Source organism: Perissodus microlepis, chromosome 8, assembly GCF_051167445.1.
Source record: "Perissodus microlepis isolate ML-2025 ecotype Zambia chromosome 8, ASM5116744v1, whole genome shotgun sequence".
Taxonomy (NCBI): Eukaryota; Metazoa; Chordata; class Actinopteri; order Cichliformes; family Cichlidae; genus Perissodus; species Perissodus microlepis.
This window is the reverse complement of record NC_140468.1, coordinates 1033883-1055833: the sequence shown is the minus strand read 5'-3', so window position 1 is coordinate 1055833 and position 21951 is coordinate 1033883. Positions and strand designations below refer to the sequence as shown.

At 46.6% G+C, this 21951-nt stretch overlaps 4 protein-coding genes across 8 annotated transcripts; 3 read left to right on the top strand and 1 right to left on the bottom strand.

Annotated features, from left to right (window-relative positions):
- Positions 1-867: 867 nt before the first annotated feature.
- On the bottom strand, positions 868-6760 carry rpp30 (ribonuclease P/MRP 30 subunit). The gene is made up of 11 exons (XM_084936953.1): positions 6627-6760; positions 4193-4251; positions 3891-4013; positions 3530-3601; positions 3180-3269; positions 2983-3099; positions 2870-2899; positions 2759-2796; positions 1915-1994; positions 1762-1836; positions 868-1116 (listed from the first exon to the last, which is right to left on the bottom strand). The coding sequence occupies exons 1-11, from the start codon at positions 6706-6708 to the stop codon at positions 1079-1081; spliced, it is 804 nt and encodes a 267-aa protein (XP_084793079.1). The 5' UTR covers positions 6709-6760; the 3' UTR covers positions 868-1078.
- Positions 6761-9292: 2532 nt separating this feature from the next.
- On the top strand, positions 9293-12899 carry nudt13 (nudix (nucleoside diphosphate linked moiety X)-type motif 13). 3 transcript variants are annotated; one of them, XM_084936950.1, is made up of 9 exons: positions 9293-9396; positions 10886-10995; positions 11073-11215; positions 11299-11406; positions 11492-11598; positions 11744-11869; positions 11932-12043; positions 12124-12278; positions 12393-12896. In XM_084936950.1, the coding sequence occupies exons 1-9, from the start codon at positions 9304-9306 to the stop codon at positions 12585-12587; spliced, it is 1149 nt and encodes a 382-aa protein (XP_084793076.1). In that variant the 5' UTR covers positions 9293-9303; the 3' UTR covers positions 12588-12896. The 3 variants fall into 3 exon arrangements, with proteins under 3 accessions (XP_084793076.1, XP_084793077.1, XP_084793078.1); XM_084936951.1 differs by having other exon boundaries at positions 9309-9574; positions 12393-12899; XM_084936952.1 differs by lacking the exon at positions 9293-9396 and adding an exon at positions 9581-9763 and having other exon boundaries at positions 12393-12899.
- A 78-nt stretch (positions 12900-12977) lies between these two features.
- On the top strand, positions 12978-16496 carry LOC146380989 (uncharacterized). 2 transcript variants are annotated; one of them, XM_084936948.1, is made up of 5 exons: positions 12978-13899; positions 14612-14771; positions 14849-14907; positions 14983-15079; positions 15152-16496. In XM_084936948.1, the coding sequence occupies exons 1-5, from the start codon at positions 13750-13752 to the stop codon at positions 16174-16176; spliced, it is 1491 nt and encodes a 496-aa protein (XP_084793074.1). In that variant the 5' UTR covers positions 12978-13749; the 3' UTR covers positions 16177-16496. The 2 variants fall into 2 exon arrangements, with proteins under 2 accessions (XP_084793074.1, XP_084793075.1); XM_084936949.1 differs by having other exon boundaries at positions 13807-13899; positions 14576-14771.
- A 1564-nt stretch (positions 16497-18060) lies between these two features.
- LOC146380988 (uncharacterized) lies at positions 18061-20364 on the top strand. Of its 2 annotated transcripts, XM_084936946.1 has the most exons (7): positions 18061-18151; positions 19056-19257; positions 19355-19405; positions 19493-19537; positions 19622-19686; positions 19763-19871; positions 19980-20364. In XM_084936946.1, the coding sequence occupies exons 3-7, from the start codon at positions 19397-19399 to the stop codon at positions 20247-20249; spliced, it is 498 nt and encodes a 165-aa protein (XP_084793072.1). In that variant the 5' UTR covers positions 18061-18151; positions 19056-19257; positions 19355-19396; the 3' UTR covers positions 20250-20364. The 2 variants fall into 2 exon arrangements, with proteins under 2 accessions (XP_084793072.1, XP_084793073.1); XM_084936947.1 differs by lacking the exon at positions 18061-18151 and having other exon boundaries at positions 18643-19257.
- The last annotated feature ends 1587 nt before the right edge of the window (positions 20365-21951 follow it).

The following is a 21951-nucleotide window of genomic DNA, read 5'->3' as shown; positions in this document are numbered from 1 at the left end:
TAGTTTTCACTGGAGCTACAGTATCCAGAGTCGTACGTAGTGAGGAGGTGAAATTATTAACAAGATAATCGACCTCTGTTGGGGTAGCGTTCAGATAGCTGCTCTGCTCTGTGTTGGTACAGGGCACTGAAGATGATAACAGTGGGTGGATTATATTCTTAAACTTAGTTACAGCGCTTTCAGAAAGACATCTACTGTCATCTTTTCCTAAATGTCTTTACAGGGAAAAGACTTAAAGTTCATGAAACTACAGCTAGAAAAAGACTAAACATGTAAGGCTTGTTTGGAGGAAACGCAGGAGAAAGGGTCTTCCGTCTAACGTGCAAACCTGGGTTTGGAAAGCGTTTTGGAACAAACCTCGTCCATAGTCTAAGGAGCTGGGACTGGACCCGTTTGTCCTTAATGCACAGCAGGGTTCGAACCCTCACACGAGCCATCAGCACGGTGGATGATGATCTGAGAGCAGCGTGAACTCCTCTGCACACCAAAGCATTCTACATTCGGAGGCTGTCTGTCCCACAGCTGACGCTTGGACCAAACCGGGTCATCAACAGGACGATGACCCAAAAGAAAAGAACAGCTGCTGCTACGGTCCAGTCAGAGCTCAGAGAGCCGTGCATGAATGAACGCTGCAAACCTCGTTGAGACGAAGCTGAGTGAACCACAGCAAACCATTAATGCTGATGATAATCTACATCTTCTACAAGCTGCTGAGTCACAGTTTGGTCCTCACAGAGCTGCACAGTCCAAATTTCCATATGATTGTAAATAAAAACCAGTTTCATCTGCATATAAATGGACTTTTTGTTTGAATTGTTGGGGAGCACAGAGGATGGAAGCAGAGGCCCTGCTGCACAGAGACAAATGTGAATTCTTCAAACTGTTTATTAAACTCAGAATTTGCTTTAAACTGTCAGCAGAAACAAAAAAAATATCAACAATTTGAAAAAAAAGGCAGGAGAAGAAACCGGAGTTGGCCCGCCCTCCTCCACTGTATGCCCCACCCTCCACCGCTATCGGCCACGCCCCCTACACAACTGACAGTCCCCTCCTCCTCCGGTGTCGGTCGTTCTCGCGGTCACGTTGGTTTGGCTCTCTTGGCTGCTGGAGTTTCACCTGTTCGGGTAGAAACACACCTGGTCAGTTACCTGTTTATCTTCAGCACTGATGACACAACTTACAATCAGTACTCTGAAGCCCACTCGGTGGTACACAGGACCCCACTCTGGGTTCCGGTTATGTTGCTACACGCTGGAACATCCAGAGAACACATCCTGGACATGTCCTCCTTTCTGACCACAGAATGATCAAACTTTGAATAAAACAAACGTCTGTTTCCTAGAGTGACCATCTCAGGGCCGGGGTCATTTCCTCTTATGCTGTTATTGAGGTTGTGCAGACGTGGCCATTGATCACATGACGTTCGGCCGTCCGTCAGTGTTGGACTGAAGCTTCAGTCACACGGGCTTAGAGACGACCGTCTGTGGGGGGAAATGAGTATTCCTGACCGTGAGTCCCGCTGCAGCCGGCTCAGGTCACTTCTTCAGGAGGAAATGTTTAAATAAAGGTTCGTGTAAAACGTCCAACCTGAACATCCAGGTGACATTCAGGACGGACGTCCAGCACATGGACATGTCTGATATCAGCCAGTTTCAAGAGGTGTGTTTGACTCGCTCATCATCACTTTATTCCACCGCAGCTCAATCGCCACAGAGCACAAACATCTGTAACATCTGTAAAGATAACCGGACTTAAACCTACCGTCTACTGAGCCCTGTGGCGCCTCCTGCTGGCTCCTCGTGGTGTAGATGATTCCGCTGGCTGTCCTCCTGGTTTCTGACCACAAACAAACAAAGTGTTTCCTGAGAGGGTTCGTGCTCGCTCACAGGTGCAGGTGCAGCACCGGGCGCTCACCTGCGTGCAGCAGAGCGGCTCTGCAGGTGGACGAGACGGCTTCTTTGGCGTCTCCGTCTGACAAACCGAACAGCAGAGCTCTGAGGAGGAGCATCAGGACCACAACACCACACGCAGTAACACACGCAGTACTACTGCAGTAACACACGCAGTACTACTGCAGTAACACACGCAGTAGTACTGCAGTAACACACGCAGTAGTACTGCAGTAACACACGCAGTAACACACGCAGTACTACTGCAGTAACACACGCAGTACTACTGCAGTAACACACGCAGTAACACACGCAGTACTACTGCAGTAACACACGCAGTACTACTGCAGTAACACACGCAGTAACACACGCAGTACTACTGCAGTAACACACGCAGTAACACACGCAGTAACACACGCAGTAACACACACAGTACTACTGCAGTAACACACGCAGTACTACTGCAGTAACACACGCAGTAACACACACAGTACTACTGCAGTAACACACGCAGTAGTACTGCAGTAACACACGCAGTAACACACGCAGTAGTACTGCAGTAACACACGCAGTACTACTGCAGTAACACACGCAGTAACACACGCAGTAGTACTGCAGTAACACACGCAGTAGTACTGCAGTAACACACGCAGTAACACACGCAGTAGTACTGCAGTAACACACGCAGTAGTACTGCAGTAACACACGCAGTACTACTGCAGTAACACACGCAGTACTACTGCAGTAACACACGCAGTAACACACGCAGTAGTACTGCAGTAACACACGCAGTACTACTGCAGTAACACACGCAGTAACACACGCAGTACTACTGCAGTAACACACGCAGTAGTACTAATGAAGGATACAGGTTGGTGACATCATACGGTCCTCTGAGCTCGAGAGCCTGCAAACAAAAATAAGCGCACTGAGCACGGCCACCAATCAATCAGCGATCAATACAGTCACCCATCACTGACCTTCTGAGCTGCACTGGACAGAATCACACTCTGAGAAAAAACACAAACACAATTTAGTCACGTGACAGGAAGTCGAGTCGTTGGTACAGGAAGCATTGGAGAAACAGCGCCACCTTTCCCTTGCAGCTCTCCATCAGACTGACGGCGTTGGCGATGGTGTAGCGCCTCATGGTGGAGTCTCTGATGGCTGCAGAGTACGACACCTCGAACACCACACCTCTGTCTATGGCCTACACACACACAAACACACACATTAATAAACAGTCACGTGACGGTCGCAGTAATAATCTGGGTCACGATGCTCGGTCACCCCGTTGATCGGCGCTCTCTTGAAGAAGAAAGGAAGTTTCTCCGTCATCGGCACACAGATGATGTCGATGTCATAAACCATGCAGGCTGCCTGCACACACACACACACACACACACACACACACACACGCATATGAGAGGTTTTGGAACTGAGCATCCAATCATGGTGCTGATGTGTGTATATTGTGTGTGTGTGTGTGTGTGTCCACACAGCAGTGTTATTTTTACGCAGTGTTCAGGTGCAGCACGAAAAGCCAGATTTATTTTAAAAGTGTGCAAATAAAGCTGATGAAGCAGAAAGTCCTGCAGTCAGTGAACACAGCACAGTGTTTGCGTGTCAGTGAAGCTCACGTGGAAAAGTTTCTCTGAGGTTGGCTGGACAGCGAGCAGGTCGAAGCGACGGTACTCCGGAGCGTTCGGCCTCTGAAAACACACACACACACACCAAACCATGAATCAGGTTGTCACCCTTCAGATTGTCATCCTGTAACCATGGACACGGCTGATGTAATCTGGAATCTCTTTAATTCAACTTTAGCAGAAACCACGGTTGCCTCTAACCACTCGAGTAATCCTGTAATACAGATATTTAAAATGTACTTTACAGCTGACACAGGCCCCGCCCCCTCAGCACCCTGCCTTACAGATTGATTATGAAGACGTGATCGATGAGTTTACAGGTTTATGAAACGTCGGAGTTTACAGAACTCACAAAGTGACTCGCGTCTGATATCACCACCGTCAGCCTGTTCAGCACTCTGATTGGACGAGATCGACCCTGCACCACGGGCAGCTGATCGATCAGTTCGTTGATCGGAGTCGGGGTGGGGATCTCCTGCAGGAAGGAAGTGACACGGAGATTTACAAAATAAACATCTGAAGCTACGGATGCTTTTTGTTAAAAACTAGCCACAGATGTTTTATTTATTGATTGCTAATCAGGCAGGTTCAACCTGAATATTAATTCCACGGTTTCTGTGCTGTTCCTGAACGCAGCCCAGCAGGTGCACTCACCTGTTTCTTCTTGGCTGTGGGCTCAAATACGTAGTTGAGGGCGATGGTGGAGAACCCGACTGCAGGAGGACAGAAACACATGTGTGAAGGCTGGAAGGTTTTCACCGTGCGATGCAACGCATCTGAGCAGGAGGCGGCTGATAATCACTGACAGCTGCATAAATGTCACTGACACACTCACAACAAGAGGAACCTCTAAAACGGCCCGTTTTTTGAATGGAGTCTGGTGTAAACGCTGCTCACAGATTACATCTGCACCTTGGCTTACTTGATGCTGAGTCAGATTTCTGCGTTAAATCTTTTTCATTTTGTTTCAACTGAACCGTTAAAAATTGCAGATTTTTGAATGGAGTCTGGTTTTGCTGTTGTTTGTTGTTTTGGGTGTAAAGCTGATCATTGAAACTTGACTGACAGGATGTTTCACTAATAATAAAGTGACCGTGAGAGGCTGAAGACATCAAACCCTCCTCAGTGACAGGAGGAGGGCATCAGAGAGGAGGTGAGACTGGTTCAGGTGTTACTGAGAGATGAGATCAGTGAGGATGAGGACATTTACAGGAGGAAGCAGGAGTGGAAACTCCAGTAGAACAGCAGGAGAGATCGAGGGGCGATCGTGGCTCAAGAGTTGGGAGTTCGTCTTGTAATCGGAAGGTTGCCGGTTCGAGCCCCGTCTCGGTCGTTGTGTCCTTGGGCAAGACACTTCACCTACCGCCTACTGGTGTTGGCCAGAGGGGCCGATGGCGCGATATGGCAGCCTCGCTTCTGTCAGTCTGCCCCAGGGCAGCTGTGGCTACAACTGTAGCTGCCTCCACCAGTGTGTGAATGTGAGAGTGAATGAATAGTGGAATTGTAAAGCACTTTGAGGGGTCCCGAAAAGCGCTTTATAAATGCAATCCATTATTATTATTATTATTAGAGGAGGGTGAGGGCAGAGGTAAGGAGTGAATGTGTTGTTCACCAGATTTACACTGCAGGTAAAACTCCTCCCCCTACAGCCTTACCTGTAGTCAGCCTGCAGTCCACAGCCACACCCCTTCCCCACCTGTCACTTTCACTCACGACCAGGTTCAGAGACAAACGAGAAGACTCCACTCAGCCAGGTCTGCTGGACCAGCCGGCGAGCACCATCAGGCCGACCCTCCTGGGTGATCAGCTAACAGCGATGCAGGTGGATTCTCTGGTGTCCTGGATTGTTGTTACCTGTTGTTACAGGAAGACCACAATATGTGCGTCTTCCACAGTGTGTGTCTGACAAGGTGATCAGCACCACAGGGGACCGTCCTCTCCCCCTCTACACCACAGACTTCAGCCACTGCACACAGACCTCCATCATCAGTAGGGTTCTGATGACTCTGCGGTGGTTGGATGCATCAGTGAGGGTGATGAGTCAGAGTACCGGGCTGTGGTCGACTCCTTTGTCACGTCACACAGAATCATCTGCAGCTCAACGTGGCAAAGACCAAAGAACCGATTGTGGACTTTAGGAGGACCGGGAAACCTGTGACCCCTGTTTCAATCCAGCGTGAGGACGTTGTGCAGGACTAGAAATACCTCAGAGTGCACATAGATAATAAACTGGACTGGGTTAAAAACACCACTGCCCTCTACAGGCAGGGCCACAGTCATCTCTGAGGTCCTTCAACATCTGTCAGACAACGCTCAGGATTTTCTATGAGTCTGTTGTGGTCAGTGCGATCCTCTGTGCTGTTGCACGCTGGGCCAGCAGGTTGAGGGTTGCAGAAGCCGACAGACTCAAACTGATCACAAGGCCAGTAATGTTGTGGGGAGGGAGCTGGTCTCCCTTAGGGTGGTGTCTGAGAGGTGGATGTTGTACAAAATAAAGACAATACTGGACAATACCTCCCACCCACTCCATGACATGCTGGCCAATCACAGGAGCACGCTCAGTGAGAGACTGAGATTATCCATAACGCACCTGCCCGCTGCCATCTCGCTGTACAACTCATCTAACACACTGTGAACACTGTAATAGTTACAGCCTCACTATCTGCACACACAGAGGAAAAAGTCCGCAGGACAAGAGGGCAGCTCAGTGTCAACACTTATATATTTACTGCGTGTAACTGATTATGGAGCTGTTTGTTCTAAGCTGTATTATGTTACTTAGTTCAGTGTGTTACGGCTCTGACTTGGAACAACTGCGACCACATAATTAAAATCATCAGTCTCTCGGGAATACGAGGGTACAGACTTTTGTTTACATTTCTGCAAACCGCGGAGAAACCTTAAAATGACTGTTTTTTGAATGGAGTCTGATGGAAAACTTCTTGGGATGGGAAACTTCCACCAGACTCTATTCAAAAAACAGTCATTTTTAAAAGCCGCTGGTCCCGGAGACAGGAGCGTTACGTTCCCGCGGCTGAGCAGCGGCAGGCCGGCGCACAGAGCGTTGTCTGCGGCCGCGGACACTCACGGTGAGCCGCCGTCTCCACGACGCTGCGCAGGTCGCTCCTGTCCGGGAGAAACGACACGTTCAGGTCCATAAACACAGCCATGATGCCTCCGTCCGCCGTTCCACCACGTGTGCGCAGCCGCAAAGACTGCTGGGAACAGCAGTCCTCGCGTCACAGCCGGAAGTAGCATTTTTTTTTTTAATTGTACAAATTAACAAATACAGCGCATATCTTACAAATCAAAAAGATATGTACAAGTATAGGTGGTTAAGAACAAAGCAGCCATCGAACAAAGAACAAAAGAAAAGAACAGTATAGGTCAGAAATAACATAAAGCAGCATACAAGTACATTAAATGACCTTCCATATAAAGTAAGAAAAAAAATTTAAAAAACAAAAAACAAAGAAAACAAAACAAAAACAAAAGTACGCACACACAGTCCAGCTACATCAGCTGAAAAGCAGCATCAAAAATTCAAGTAAGGCGTGAGCTTTATTTAAGTTACACTTGTCTAATGAAGCCTTCAATAGAAGGGCTTCATTTTTAAAGCCAGCAAAAATCGGAGTAATTTTCAAGAAGCGACATTTATGAATGAAAAATTTTGCAACTATAAATAAGTTGTTAATCCCAAATTCTATTTTCTTATTTTCTGTTTGTAGGCCAAATCTAATTACTTGAAAGGTTAGAGAAGGGCAGTCAATATTTTTAGAGGTTAACCAGTACTGAAAATCATCCCAAAAAGATCTGGAACTTTCACATGAATAAAAAAGGTGCTCTGTAGTCTCAATATCAGTGTTGCAAAAAGTACATGCGTTCGTATCTATATTGAATTTCTTGTGAAGATAGTCCTTGGACGGGTATATGGCATTTAATATTTTAAAGTGATTTTCTTTTGCTTCGGAAGTAGCATTAAAGTCGTTTTTACCGCACTGATGGTGATGGGAATTCCGGATCTTTTTAGAGAACTGGGTCTTTCGGCTCCCAATGGGCTCTTTGGGTTGTTTTGTTGCTTTAATTAATTTATTATCATCAACAATATAAAAATATGCACAAAAGGAATTACTAATGTTAAAAAAACGTGGTTTTATTTATTTATGTTTATATATAAATATATAGGGTGGCCCCTAGAGACAAAGCAGAGGGAGAAAGAGAGCCAAGGACAACAACAAGAGACAACATCGTCACATTAGAAAGGTATAGTAATCATCCACAATTATTTTCAGTTGCAGATGATAAAGGATTCAGAAAGTTTATTCATGCAGTGAATAAAGGAGTGAATAAATAAAAGTATATTTACGGTGGCCCCTAGAGACAAAACACGTACAAGCTCCAAAACACATTTCTAGCGTTAACTGAACTTCCAAACAGAGCTACGTAAATCACTTAAATTACACAATTGAAAGCATATGTAAGCGCCTTGAGGCGACTTTTGTTGTGATTTGGCGCTATATAAATAAAATTGAATTGAATTGAATATGTGTATTATTTGGGTATGTAATAATAATTAAAAATAATAATAATTAAAAAAAATGTTCATTTACCTGTTACTTCACACCAAATCCAGTCGTTGGTACTTGCTGGCTTGTGTAGCCACGAGGTAACAAAAGCTCAACACTGCCCCCTAGCATCCTGGAGCACATCTGTTGTGTTTTTACACGTTTTGGAGTTTGTACGTGTTTTGTCTGTAGGGGCCACCGTAAATATACTTTCATTTATTCACTCCACATAAAATGTAATAAATAAATCATATAATACAAAAACCAAATATGTACATTTCAACTTTTAACTATTTAAATTTTCAGCTTTTTCCTTTTAAACAAATTTAAAGTGAAACAACACAAAACACTGCAAACCACAACACAACTAAATATAAATTAAAATATGAAAACAAAAAGAAGATGCACATTCTCTGTCATATGGGCCTGCATGAATAAACTTTCTGAATCCTTTATCATCTGCAACTGAAGATAGTTGTGGATGATCACTATACCTTTCTAATGTGACGTTGTCCCGGGCTCTCTCTCTCTCTCCCTCCCGCTCTGTTCCTGTGCTACTGCAAGTGTAACTACCGCCCCTCCCCCCTCTGCTCAGCGCAAAGCACAAGGCTCGCGTGCAGAGTGAAGCGGGAAAAAAGTGCGAGAGAGAGAGAGAGAGAGAGAGGGTGAGAGAGAGAAAAAACAAACCACGGCTCCCAATAAGGAGCCAGTCGCGTCGGTCACTTCAAAGAGTCGGCTCTAAGAGCCGTTTCGTTCGCGACCGACACATCACTATTGTCTGAGGTGAAAATTGAATATGAAACCTTTATTTATTCAAACTGTGAAACACTGGAAATAAAGTTTAAACAGACAGTTACTGATGGATGTTCAGCCCTGTCAGAGCCACGCTTGTCCACAGTAACCACACTGGCCCCAGTACAATAATAACATTCAAATAATGACGCAGCAAACAGTGACATCATATCCCAATTATGTTCATTATATCAAATTAATGTTTTCTATCGTCTAATTAATATAATATTATATTTTACACACAGTTTTATTTTTAAATACATTTACATTTTAGTTATATCATAACTGATCATAAGCGATAAATTACATGCATGAATCATAATATAATTATAATTCCTGTAAGTGCGGTGTTTTTCCTGCAGGGGGCGGTACTTTGCTTGCTGTTATTGTCGTCAGCAACATGAAAATATGAGCAGAAGAAGAAGAAGCTGTAGCGTCAGAAGCTCCACGGGAAAGAAAGAGACTCACACCAGACTCCGTTCAAAAAGTGGCCGATTTAAGGTCAGAGCTGCAGCTTTAATACAAGAACTGTGTGTGTAACTGCAGACGGTTACTGCAGGTCTCAAGGTGGAGGCTCCCACTGCTGTGGGTGGAGTTAAAGGGCAGATCACGTGGTGATTGGCTCCAGCAGAGTCCAGGCCGTGATCAGCAGCTTTTACAGCAGCTGGTTGGTTATTGGGTGAGTGGGTCTAACCTTTGATCTCACTCCGCCTGTTATTCTGAATAACACAGTACATTTGTTTCCAAGGCAACTGACATTAAAACAAAATGCTCCTCTCCTTCCTGCACTGCATGCTGGGAGTGTGAGTGAGTTTGTTTGGGCTGTATTTTCAGAAGTTTACACCCTGTGGTTGTTCATTGGTTAAAGGTAAGATAAGTTTATTTCACTGGGTTGTGTAGAATGAGGAGTTTGAGTTAACAGTTCACTGTTGAGCTGGACACAGACCAGAAACATGGCAGAGAACGAATTAACCCAGGAATTAAAATATACTCATGAGTCAAAGTGACGAGTGTCACTGTAACAGCAGCCAGCTTAGACGGGCTTTAACACCAGTGATAAGGTCAGCATCATCACCTGTGGGCTTCATCATCAGACCATCGTGCAGCAGTAGCACCGCAGCGGTGCTCGCATCAAGCTTTTAGTCTTTTTTGGAGCCAGTGGGTGTCGAGGAAAATCCCTTGAAGTCGTTAACTCAGTGGGAAATCAGGAAAACTTGAATGAGAATCTTTTGTCTCTATATCAGCTACAGGAGGGAACAGTGGACACTGGGAAATTTGTTTTTCCAGGAAACTGTTTTTCCTGCTTTTCCACCACTGCAGTGCTGCAGTAGAGGAGTGAACGTCTTTAACAAAGCTTCGTTACTCGGTCCTCTGCAGTCGAGGTGGTGCGGTGCTTTTAGCAGCAGGTTCTCCGAGAGGCAGCTGGAGGTTCGTGTGCAAGCCTCCGCTGCAGAAACGTAGTGGCTCTGCAGTGGGGGGTGTGGTCCATGGGTCCACCCTGCTACATTAGTGGGGTGGATGTCCCAGCTACATCACTCCAACAGCGGTGCTGAGAGTGCTCATATTCCCCTCCCAAATACAGCAGCACAGCAGCCTTTCCAGCTTTCTCATTGGTCGCAAAGATGGGATTCATGCTAACTAGGAGAAAGAAAACGAGGGGAGCGCGGTCCACAGATGCTGACCTCGTGTTCGAGGGTCTGACTGCTTATAAAACGGCGGCACATCCACATGTTTCTGTGAAGACTGAACTCTGATGCTGTGCGTCTGTGAACACGTGCAGTAATATTTTCCCCTCTTTCTTTGTGTAACTTTTGACAAAGAGTTGTTTCAAAAGTCAAAGGTCAGAGGTCAAAGGTCTCCTCCTCTCTGAGGTCGTCAGTCACAGGTCCACACTGTCGGACTCTCTGGTGTCAGACCACAGACGCCGTACCTGAGCGTTTGTCCTTCAGAGAATCAGGTGTGGAGGTCATCTGCTGTCACCTGTCTGCAGGAAGGAGACCCCGCCCACATCAGAGCCATGCTGAGACCTCTGAGGCTCCTCCTCTCAGGCCTGAAAACACAGCCGAGCCGCTGCTGCTCCAGCTTCGTGTCCAGGATGAGGTAACTCGTTATTTTGCTCCATTACTGATCGATCAGTCGGTCGATCGATGGGCTGATCAGCTGATCTGTCCTTTCAGGTATGTGAACAGGCTGAAGGAGGACGACGAGGCGTGCGCGGCAGCGCTGAAGGATGGCTCCATCTTCCTCTTCCACCGCTTGTCTCCTCTGCTGCGACGCCCCGACGCCAGAACCTTCAGCCCAGCAGCTTTCACCTGCTCAGGTACAGAACCGAGACCGAGCGAGCAGCGCTGAGGACCTGACAGTCAGGTGACATTCCTGCTGAGACGCTTTTTCGTGTTCCAGATGTGCAGTTGGTCCTACAGAGGCTCGGTTCAGACGGGTCACAGCTGAAGGAGGCAGTTCTGATTGGCTGTTCTGAGCAGAACCAGGCTCAGTTCTGTCTGGATGTCGGTGAGAACGATTGAAATCCAGATCCCTGCATTGTGAGCTCGCCAGCGCCATGTTCCTGACTCTGGAGGTTCTGGTCTCTGTTCAGGAGAACTGGACCAGGCGGCGGTGGAGGAAGCCTCTCAGGGGACCTTCATCGATCTGAGGAAGGCCTTCTTTCTGCTGCCCACAGCTGAGGCGCCTCTAGTGTCCAAGGTGAGTGACTGCAGCTGACCTCTGATACCCACCTGTTCGGTTCTGGTACCAAATCAGGAACGTTTCAGCACCGTCCCACCAAACCGATACTGATACCGCCCCAGTAGAAGAGTCACACAGTAGTCTGTGTGTCCTGACCCTGCAGGGTCAGGCGCTGCTGCGTTGGCATCAGACCAGCAGGTTCTGCGGCGCTTCGGGCCAGCCGACTCAACGAAACCGAGCAGGCAGCCAGAGGTTCTGCAGCAGCAGCTCCACCGTCTACTACCCGAAGGTAACGTCCTCGGTGCAGAACTGAACCAGAACCGAGCCGGGTCTGACTGTTTGTGTCTACAGATGTCTGCGGTGGCGGTCGCTCTGGTGTCTGATGGGAGTCGGTGTCTGCTGGGCCGCCAGCCATCCTTCCCACGTGGACTCTACAGCGCGCTGGCCGGCTTCTGTGACATGGGTCAGACTCACCTGTGTGTGTGTGTTTGTGTGTTTGTGTGTGTGTAGAACTCACCTGTGTGTGTGTGTGTGTGGTTCCAGGTGAGACTCTGGAGGAGGCGGTCTGCAGGGAGGTGGCGGAGGAGGTGGGTCTGGAGATCCAGAGCATCTCCTACAGCTCCTCGCAGCACTGGCCATTCCCGCACAGCTCCTTCATGCTGGGCTGCCACGCCTTGGTTAGCCCCGCCCACACTCAGGTGAGCTCACAGGTGATTATTGAGGTTGTGTAATCAGGACGAGGAGAAGCGAGCTCGGAGCTCCTCGTACTCAATGATGTAGTGTCATGTGACCTGCTCTCGTTTCCTGTGCAGCTGAGCGTGGACAACTCAGAGCTGGAAGATGCTCGCTGGTTCACCATGGACGAAATCACCCGCGCCCTCCAGATGAAAGCTCCGCCCAGGAGAGGCGACCCCCCCATCATCTGGCTTCCTCCGAAACACGCCCTCGCCAACCGCCTCATCAGGGAGTGGGTGGAGCAGCAGCGGCAGAGTGAGGGCGGAGAGTGATGGAGGCGGAGCTGCAGTCGGAGTCATCAGATCACACCTGAAACACGAATGTTTCACCTCCGCTCCTGAGATCTCACAGTTCAGAAGTCCATTCAGATTCTGTCTGATTTTAGCCTCCTTCACAGATCTAACCTGTGACCTTATTGAAAGAAACTTTTAATGTGAAAAACATTCAGTCAGTCACGACAGGAAGCAGCTCGTGGACTCTGACCTGCTGATGTTTCCTCCAAACTGGTTTTAATTTTCAATAAAAATCCCAGAATGGAAAAAAGCTTGTGCTCGGTTTCTTTTGTCTGAGAAAGAATCAGCAAACACCAGCGTTCACTCATCAAACGTCCGATTTAACAAACGAGCTGTCCGAGGGGCATTCGAGGCCGCGGTGTCTCACCTGTCCAGGTTTACCTGAGGGCTCGCAGGACAGACATGAACTCGGGTGGAAGAGAAACATTTTCACTGCCCTGCTTCTGCTCAGCTTTTATTTTGGTATTTCCTGTGAAACACTGGAGGGACGTGATTGATCACTCTTCTTCTGTGGTATCTGTCCTCCGGGCTCACTCAGTGATGACAGGTTTGCTCTGCTCGTCCTCAGAGTGTGAGGAAGCTCCCAGGATAAATGAATCAGTCTGGTTTGTGAGATTCGTATCAGGACGATAAATAAATGAGACCGACCGCCCTGCGTGCAGCTTTGACCCAGAGTGACAGCACTGCTGAGAGTTAAACATGTTCTTCTCTGTACACCAAAGATTTCTGTTTATCCATCATTTTTCTGATTGGATGGCTGTAAATGGAAATAGAGCAAAACGTTTTTTATTGAAAGTGTTTATTTGTTTGATTTTTAGATGAAAAAAAATAAACATTTAGCTACTCGTTGGAGGCGCAAACCGTAACGTGTAACCTGATCCAGCCCAGAAACAGGCGGAACGACAGTCAGACATCCGCGAGCTCTGTCCGGATCACAGTTAGAAACGGAAGCGGCTTCCTGTTTGAACCGGAAGCCAGAGCAGCTCTTGGTGCAATCCCCCGTGTAGTTCGGGTCTGTGGGTCGGATCAGACTGGACTCTCGGTTCTTTCCTCCGGGCCCTCTGTCCTCTGAGTAACCGCTGAGAGCGGCCCGAGGTCCCGCTGATGGTCGGCAGGGCTCCGTGGCCTGTCAGCCCGCAGGATGAGCTTCTCCGCCGGCCTGCACACACAGCTGGCCGCCGTCATGGAGTCCCTCGTCCACGCTGCAGTGGCGGAGCTGAAGAAGCTGGTGGAGGCCGGAGAGGAGCCTACTCTGCTGGCCAGAGAGAGGACGGAGAGCCGCGAGAGGATGGTGAGGAGCGGGGACTGCCTGGTGTGGCGGTGTAACTGGTTGCCCAGTGTAGCTGGTGTGGCGATGTAACTGGTGACCCAGTCTAACTGGTGTGTTGATGTGACTGGTGACCCAGTCTAACTGGTGTGGCGGTGAAACTGGTGACCCAGTCTAACTGGTGTGGCGGTGTGACTGGTGGCCCAGGCTAACTGGTGTGTTGATGTGACTGGTGACCCAGTCTAACTGGTGTGACTGGTGGTCCAGGCTAACTGGTGTGGTGGTGTGACTGGTGGCCCAGACTGTAGCTGGTGGTGGTTGTATAGTTTTGACCGTTGTCAGAATCAGAATACTTTATTGATCCCTGGGGGAAATTATTTTTTGTTACAGTGCTCCATTATAAACCAACATTAAGACAAGACAGACAATACGCTAACAAGAATAGTACAATATATACATATATATACATACATAAGTCACTCATAAATAAATAGCTGGAAAAGAAACGTGTAGTTGTAGCAGTAACCAGTGTGTTAAGTGGATGCGTTGTACAGGGAGCCACAGGCAGGAAAGATTTCCTGTGTCGTTCAGTGGTGCTTTTCGGTAATCTCAGTCTCTCACTGAACGAGCTCCTGTGACTGACCAGCATGTCATGGAGTGGGTGGGAGGTGTTATCCAACACTGTCTTTATCTTGGACAGCATCCGCCATGGTGACGGTGTGACCTCTGACCTCAGGTGCTGTTCGCCTCCATCATGGAGACTCTGGGGAACGAGGCTCTGGGGAAGATCCTCAACCTGCTGGATGAAGTCGGGCTGACGGCGGAGCCGCCGTCGGGCCGCGGCGCCCGGCGACTGCAGACGAGCGTACTCAACGTGCTCAGCAATGCCCACATCGGTAAGTATTGGCCCCGCCCAAAGACTCCACCCCCGAGCCTCAGTGACGTCACCCTCACTGTGTTATGTTTGTGGCAGAGCTCGAGCACTCGTACGGACTCCGGCAGCAGGGCGGCGACTCAGCCACGCCCCCTCAGGTAAGCCTGCTGCTCTGGCTCACCTGTGCTGCGTTCACTGACCGTGACTGAGTGTATGTATATGTGTCCCTGCAGACCAGTTCGAAGGAGGAGGAGGAGGAGACGCCGCTGGTGCTGGCGGTCACCATTAAGGACGAGCACGGGAACATCAACCTGGGCGCAATCGCAGAGAGTGAGTGCTTGACCGCGGCAGGAAGTACACCCGCACGTGTGATGGTCTGATCAGCTGTGCTTATTCTTTCAGGAGCCGAGGTGGAGGCGGCCCCACCGGACGAGTCGGAGCGGCTGTTGTCCCCATCGAAGGTGACGAGCCCGGCGGGCTTCGTGCTGGAGAGCGTCACCTGGAAGTACTTCACATGCACGGCGTGCGGGAAGTCCTTCTCATCTCAGAGCAACCTCAATACGCACCTGCGCGTGCACACGGGAGAAAAGCCATTTTTGTGCAGCGTGTGCGGTCGCACCTTCCGCCAGCGGCAGGGCATGCAGAGCCACATGCGCACGCACACGGGCGAGCGGCCCTTCGAGTGCCCGCAGTGCGGCAAACGCTTCTGCAAGCAGGGCCAACTGAAAGCGCACGCCGTCGTGCACACGGGCGAGAAGCCGCACGCCTGTGACCAGTGCGGCCGCCGCTTCAATCTGCCGCAGAACCTGCAGCGCCACAAGCGGACGCACGCAGGCGCCAAGATCTTCGTGTGCAAGGCATGCGGGAAGGGATTCACGCGCGCCGTGACGCTGCGCACGCACCAGCTGATCCATAGCGGCCAGAAGCCGTTCAGGTGTGAGCAGTGCCACAAAGCTTTCCGGCACGCCGTCAACCTCAGGAACCACCAGCGCACGCACAGCGGCGCCCGCCCCTTCGCCTGCGACCTCTGCGGGAAAAGCTTCCGGCAGGCGGTGAACCTCAAGATCCACCGCCGCACGCACACGGGCGAGCGGCCCTTCTGCTGCCGCCAGTGCGGGAAGACGTTCAGCCAGCAGAGCAGCCTGATCTCGCACGGGCGCACGCACTCCGGCGAGAAGCCGTTTGCGTGCGGTGCCTGCGACAAGAAGTTCAACAACAGCAACAGCCTGAAGCTGCACACACGCGTGCACACGGGCGAGAAGCCGTATGCCTGCGACGTCTGCGGCAAGAGCTTCAGCCAGGGCAGCCACCTGCGCACGCACAAGCGCCACCTGCACGCCGGTGGGAAGCAGTACATCTGCGACCGCTGCGGCAAACGCTACGCCGACCAGCGCAACCTGAAGCTGCACAAGTGTGGCTACGCCTGAAGGGCCCAGAGGGCTTGAGTGTGCAGGGGGCGGGGCCTCTGATTCTGCAAACAGACTCTGGCTGTTCCTTACACTCTGATTGGTTGCAATCTGAGTCGATGGTTTCAGAGACACGATGGACCGCAGACACCTGTGCAGGAGCACACCTGTCCACCTGCTGCCTTAATGGGACGGCGCGCCGCTTCGGCTTACGCATGACGTCATCACTGAGGTCACTGTGAACACTGATAATACTCAGACGTGAACTTTAATTTGAAAAGGTTTTGATGACATGAAGTGACCTTTCAAAATAAAAGAAAACGTTTATTTTTGTTCTGAAATGTTTGTTTATCATTTTTATAAAGTGACGTAAGAAGACAAACATCCTGCAGGACGGATCCATGAATAATAAAAATAATAATAATCAATAAAAAGTGTTGGTGATCAATTTGAGGAGCACGAGGTGAGCGACTGCAGCTTCCTGTTTCATCAGCAGGTGCAGCACACCTGTCAGCACATTCCTGAGGCCCATCCAGAATAAAGTATAAAAAGTTTATGAGGAAAAATAAACATTAATACTTTAAAAGGTGAGGGCATGGTCACAGAAGGTGGTTTGGGTGTGATGTCAGCGAGCGCCGCACAGAACGCCGCCGTTCTGTGAATCGCAGTCGACTCAGATTAAAGTAAAATTCACATTTCTGTTTCTGTTTTTCCTCTGAAACTCCAGCTCGCAGAGGAAGAACTGATACAGTTGTGATGGTGATCAGGCTGGTCCCTCACACCAGCACGCCTTCAAACACTCAAACTTTATTAGCACAGCAGCTGTTTCACACATCCACAGCTCCCTGATCCACCAAGTGTGTGTCTGATGTCAGGTTAGCCCTCCTTTATAAAGTCAGCTGTTGGTACAATAATCAATGTGATTGGTCAGCTGTTGGAGGCCCCGCCCCTTTACGTGATGGCCAGCTGAGCGCCACGTGAACCTGAGGGCAGAGAAACTGCACCCAGGTCAGTTTCACGCCCACAGCAGGAGTCTGATCGTTGATCCGTTTCTGGTCATTCACAAAGTGTATTTTAGTAAACTTCAGGTGTCAGCCTGACACCTTAAATAAAGTTTTTTTAAACTTTATTTAACAAACAATGAGTATACAACACACGAACAGATGAAGTATACAAAACAACAAAATGAACACACAAAGCCAGGGGTAAATAGAAAAAAGTAACAATTATAAGAATACACGCAAAAATTCCCATACATATACTGTTTTGAGAGCCTTTTTGTTGGTGGAGTCTGATATTGATTGTATGTATATTTCCACATCCTTAAAAAATGACAGAAATATGGTGTTTTGTTAGTAAACTTACATTTATGGATAAAAGATTTAGCTAAAGGTATTAACAAATTTATCATAAAAAAACATTTATCATTCTTCTTGGGGAACTTAAAGAAACAGAATAAAACATTTTCCCATCGTAAAGAAAACTCCCTTAAAATATGGACAATGACAAAACCCTCCAGCTGTTAGTCTACTGAATGCGGAGTCATCACGTGTTCCGTGTCACATGAACTACTCCACCTCAGGTCCTCAAGAAGGTTTCAAGGTCCTGGAAGGTGCATAGAGAACACGCCCAGAAAGCATGGCAGGACCTCGGGGAGTCTGAATCCGAGGGAAAATAATCAGATTACACACACACACTTTTTCTCTTGAGTCTGTTTGAAGCAACATCGATAAATCTCCCCGTGGAGGCCTCACGGAGAGCTATAGGCCGTCTGAGGCGCGCTCCAGTCCAGCAGAAAAAACGAGAAGGGTCTGGCTGCAGCCACTGTGGAGCTCCACAGTAACCGGATACACGTGACCTCCACAGTAACCGGATACACGTGACCTCCACAGTAGCCGGAAGCACGTGACCTCCACAGTAGCCGGAAGCACGTGACCTCCACAGTAGCCGTAAACACGCACGGATACCGTGGAAGTCTTGCAAGTTGATCGCAAAGGTTGGGACAGAGTCTTTCTTAAATAAATTTGCCGTTAGTGATTTCATAATTCTAGGAATCGTCTAGTTTTCTTACAATGATCATGTTGCCACTTTTTGCGTTACAACAACATTCCTTCTTATTTTAATGTTTTTTCATCGAGCTCCATGGCAGAGAAACACACAGATATGCCTGGTTTAAGTAAGAGAGCTGGATTAACGGCTTCTGTGGGCGAGAAGAAGCAAAACACACATTTTGCATTAGAGTATGATTTATTGTTGGCGTCAGAGATGCAAAATAACGAATACTTCAATACTGTACTTAAGTAGAATTTTCTGGTATCTTTACTTTACTGCTGTACTTTTTTTGTGCCTACTGTATACTTCTTTATACTTCTACTTCTCACATTTTAGCACGTGTATCTGTACTTTGTAATCCGTACATTTGTAAATCAGCCCCCCGCCCGCGTGCTTTGGACGCAAGATTACTTCAAAATTTTGTACATAAATTATATTTTAGACCCCGTACTTCTTACTTCCACTTGACTAAAAAGTCGAGTCAGTGCTTTTTAAACAGAGGTATCTAAACTGTAGTAAGGAACGTGTGTACTTGTGACACCTTTGGTTAGCGTCAACACTGTAAATTTCGTCACAAACAGATTTATATATTTATCAATACTTCTATTCGTTATTCTATTCTGTACAGCTTTTTTATTGCCCAGATTTTAGTTAGCCCCTGTTCGATTGACTGTTATATGTCAATAGAAACATATCTCACAAATTAAAGTGTCTTGTAAAATATTTGTGGGTTTTTTTCAAGAATTTTCTTCCCAAATCTATTACATGCCAACTGTAAATTGTTATTTCTGCTAAAACCTTAACTTAAATGTGTATATGGTGTTTATCTGTTTCTCTCTCTGTTTTAGATGCACATATCAATCTGGAATTCGGGCTTAAAGCCAGAATTGCAGGAATGCAACACGTGTTGCAGAGGACTCTTTCACTGCCCTCTGTGCCCCACTTTCAGCCCTACTGTCAGGGCAAAGATTGAGGAGCATCTAAGTGTGCATATAAAAAGTGAAGATCATTCCCGGGCAGTGGTCAGAAAAAAAGAGCTTTGACTTGAAGGTATGTGCTAGTTTAAGTGTATGGTGAATAATATGAATTACACTAGTCTTCTTTTAAGGGATTTTATTAACGAGCCTTTATTTTCAATGTAATACAGGGTTTTCCAAGCCAAGACTATGGAGTTGACTGTGGGATCTTCATGCTGATGGTAATTTTTCTCTTCTCTTCTTGAGATTCATACAGAAGCTAATTTAAGCTTCTAAAAAATGACATTTTTATTTTTTCTTCCAAATAGTCTGCTCTGTATGTGGCACTGGATGCTTCATTTGACTATACTATAGTAAGTATTCTATTTACTTTCACAGCAATGGAGTCTTGAATCTTTTGAAAGTTGTTAAATATGTTTCATATTAATATTTTACAGTCAGACATGCCCTACTTGCGTAAATGGTGGTGCTTGCTGTTGATGGAGACCTTTGATCTCAGGAGGTATTTATATTTTGACTTCTGTTCTATGTTGTGTCAAAGTTTACACACCTTAACAATATCAACATTTTCTGTTAAGCTCTGGCAAGCTATTTGCACACTGGAGAGAGGAAGCCAAAGCTGTGCTTGAAGGACAACACGTGCCCATTTTCAGACTGAAAAAGCGCAAGTTCCAGGAAGTCAGTCAGGTCAGTATTCACTTTAAACAGTAGTGTAATTACATGGTTAGTGACATTTGAATAACTGTTCTGCAACAGAGAAATAGCTATGTTTTTATGCCCATTTGCCTGACACAGGAGCCAGCAGTTGTTGAAGATCTGCGTCCTGCTGTGCAGTGGGTTGTCCAAAATAAGGCACTTTTCCGTGGACACGTAACAATGCCAAAATATCTGTCCTTAAATCAAGGGGACCAGCAGAGGGTCTTAAGAGACATGTCAGAGGAAGAAGACACTGGAGCAAGGGACTTGTTCCTCTTTGTTTTTCAGTTTGCAGAGGACATGGAGCTCTTTTTGAAAGCATGTGCTGATGAGCAGGGACTAAGGGTCAGTGCTATGTTTGACATGTAATGGACAAATGAAGGCACTGGCTGTGTTTGTTTGTTTGTTTAATATGTCGTTGTTGTTGTTTTTTGTTTTGTTTTTGCATAGTACAAAATTCCAATTAAACTTATTTCAAAATGTTGTTCACTTGATTCCATGTCCATACTTATAATAAAGGATTACAGTGTAACAGCATTAAATGTAAATGTAACAGCATTTTTTTTAAACTTGTAATTTCAAAATAAAAAGCTTATTGTTGATATTAACAGTAAAGAATTGTAATCAATAATATTTTTTATACATTTTAAACATTAACACTCTGGGCTCTATCCTGGCCATTTGTGGACACTTCACTTATTCTTTTTTTTTTGACTACTGCACTGCAGTGGACCAAAAGAATGACACGGGTTTGATCTTAAGGATCTAATAGTTGTGTGTGTTGTGCATGACATTGCCACACAAATATGTATTTGCAAGATAGAGTAGAATAAATTATGACGCATGAAATATTACATAGGCTGCAGTGAATTTCTGTTGATACAGACTATTGAGCTTAGAGTTTCCCAGTCAAACTTAGCTTTGAAGCACATGCTAAAAACACTTGTACTCTTGTACATTTCATAACAAGACACCATAGCCAAAATATTAACAAAATATATATTATTAAAAAATTCAAAGCTGCAGCACATACAGCAACAAACACCGTTAGTAAATGTGTCCTGGAGTTTATGCAGGTGCAGAAAGTGCTGGTGCTGTAAGTAAGCCTAACAGCTTCCAGATCACTTATTTTTCTGGAAAGATGGTAGGAAGGGCATCACTGCTCATTTCTACAGTCTCCCAGATCTTGGAATACAATCCCTTTGTACCATGAAACCACTTCGCAGTACTAGGAGTCCACTAAAACCTATAAAGAGAGTGATCCTGGAAGAAATGGGGAACACACTAGTGACCTCAACAATTGCAAGACAGCCTTTTCCCCGATGCTCAGATGGGGAAAAAAAGGAAGTTTCATGAAAACATTAGGACTTTATCACCGTTTTATCTGAAAAGTTAATGGTAATATATAACCTAACTGGCTATAAAGAGTAAAAAATTTAGATACAATTTTGATTTTGATGAAAAGGACTGGTGCTATTTTAAAGAGTCACGTCGGTAAAAGTAGATAAATGTTTTAAGAAATATACATTTTATAGCATTTTGTGAACATACACAAAAAGTGGCCATTTTTGGCAACAAACAAGCTGAGAGAGAGTTTTATATTTTTTGCTCTCCTTGAACAAAAATAATAGTGCATAATAATCAATGTTGATGTTAATCAATTAGATGTCCCAGACACTACTATTAATAATACAGCAGTCCCTCGTTTATCGCTGGTGTTACGTTCTAAAAATAACCCGCGGTAGGTGAAATCCATGAAGTAGCCAACTTTATTTTTTACAATTATTATAGATGTTAAGACTGTAAAACCCCTCACTACATGCTTTATACACTTTTCTCAGACAGGCATGAACATTTTCACACTTTTCTCTTTTGTTTAAACACTCTTAGAGTTCAAACCTTCGTAGAAACATAAGTCCAGTATTATGGAATGAAACCAAAAGGTGCATTTGAGGGTGCAAAACGTTTCGTCGGCATTGTTGTGTTTGTTTGGGAGAAAACTTACAAACATACAGTACAGCACTTCAGAGTTACACTGCTAGCGATCGAAGATTTATGTAAATTCGACAAG